Source organism: Otolemur garnettii, unplaced genomic scaffold (assembly GCF_000181295.1).
Source record: "Otolemur garnettii isolate 467f Iridium unplaced genomic scaffold, OtoGar3 scaffold00210, whole genome shotgun sequence".
NCBI classification, from domain to species: domain Eukaryota; kingdom Metazoa; phylum Chordata; class Mammalia; order Primates; family Galagidae; genus Otolemur; species Otolemur garnettii.
In genome coordinates this window covers 901,819-903,023 of record NW_003852605.1, presented here as the reverse complement: position 1 = coordinate 903,023, position 1,205 = coordinate 901,819, and the positions used below count along the sequence as shown (strand labels likewise).

Sequence of the window (1,205 nt, the reverse complement as noted above, 5' to 3'; positions counted from 1 at the left end):
GTATGTGGCTGGTGCTTTAGCCACTTGAGCCACAGGCACCGAGCCTTGTTTTTGTTTTTTAAGACAGGGTCTCATTCTATTGCCAAGGCTAGAGTACCCTCACAGCAACCTCAAACTCCTGGGTTCAGGCAATCCTCCTGCCTCAGCCTCCCCAATAGCTGGAACTCTAGGCACCCTCTAACACCCTGCTAATTTTCTATTTTTCCCAGAGATGGAGTCATGCTCTTGCTCAGACTGGTTTCAAACTACTGAGCTCAGGCAATCCACCTGCCTCAGCCTCCCAGAGTGCAAGGATTACAGGCATAAGCCACCATGCCTGACCTAAAATAGCTACTTTTATTCTCATTTTCCTGGCAAAAAATTGCTGAGCTCTGAGAGAGGCAATGTTCAGTCTGGGTGCACACAGTAAGGTACTAACCAGGAACTTTTGCCCTGCTCCACCCTCTTTGCTTCTGGGATCAATTTTCCCTACTGAAGGCTCTGAAGAGCACTGCTTTTGCAAAGCTTTGTCCCCTGACAAGGGTAGGGCTGACATGGAGGTCCAATGGTGAGCCTTCAGGGATGGGGTGAAACTGCAGCATGAGTGATAAAGGGTAAACACTAACAACCATCAGCCTGACCCTAAGATCTCCACCCCTGTCCCCCACCTACTGCCGGCCCCAGCTGGGACTGATGGAGAATCAACCTTGGTTTGTTCCCCTTGTGGGAGAGGTTTGGAGAAGGAAACTGACCTCCTGGAAATCTTTGTCATGGCTATCTCCATAGTAGCCCTTGTAGAAGGCCAGTTCCTCCTCGTCCTGTGACGTCACGGTAGTGACAGGCACCACGCCCACAGGAAAATCCAGCATGTTGTACAGGGTCACGTAGGAGGTGCTTTCTGAGGGAAGATCCAGATAAGCGCAGGACGTCAGCCCCGAGAAGACTCGGCGGGGAAGAACGCGGGTGGGCATCTCTGCCCACCCTTCTCAACCACAGCCCTCCCGCCAGACTCGCCAGTGTCTTGCCAAAACGGAGGAGGGAAGAGCAGAACCGTCACTGCAGAAGCCTTGCCCAGTACCAGGCACTATTCTGGCCTCCGCACATTGCTGATTCCTTGAGTCCTCTCCACCCCTTTGCTATGGGATAACTATTCCCTGTGGACAAATGAGGACATCCAGGAGGCAGACAGGCTAGGTATGTTTTCTTTTTCTTTTTTTTTTTTTTTT

At 51.5% G+C, this 1,205-nt stretch overlaps 1 protein-coding gene across 1 annotated transcript in view; it reads right to left on the bottom strand.

Annotated features, from left to right (window-relative positions):
- LOC111722028 (fatty-acid amide hydrolase 1-like) overlaps positions 1 to 1,205 on the bottom strand; it is a 21,262-nt gene that overhangs the window by 2,061 nt on the left and 17,996 nt on the right. The window contains exon 15 of the mRNA XM_023507861.1: positions 732 to 877. Coding sequence (XP_023363629.1) covers positions 732 to 877 — 146 coding nt within the window. The remainder of the gene's footprint in view (positions 1 to 731; positions 878 to 1,205) is intronic.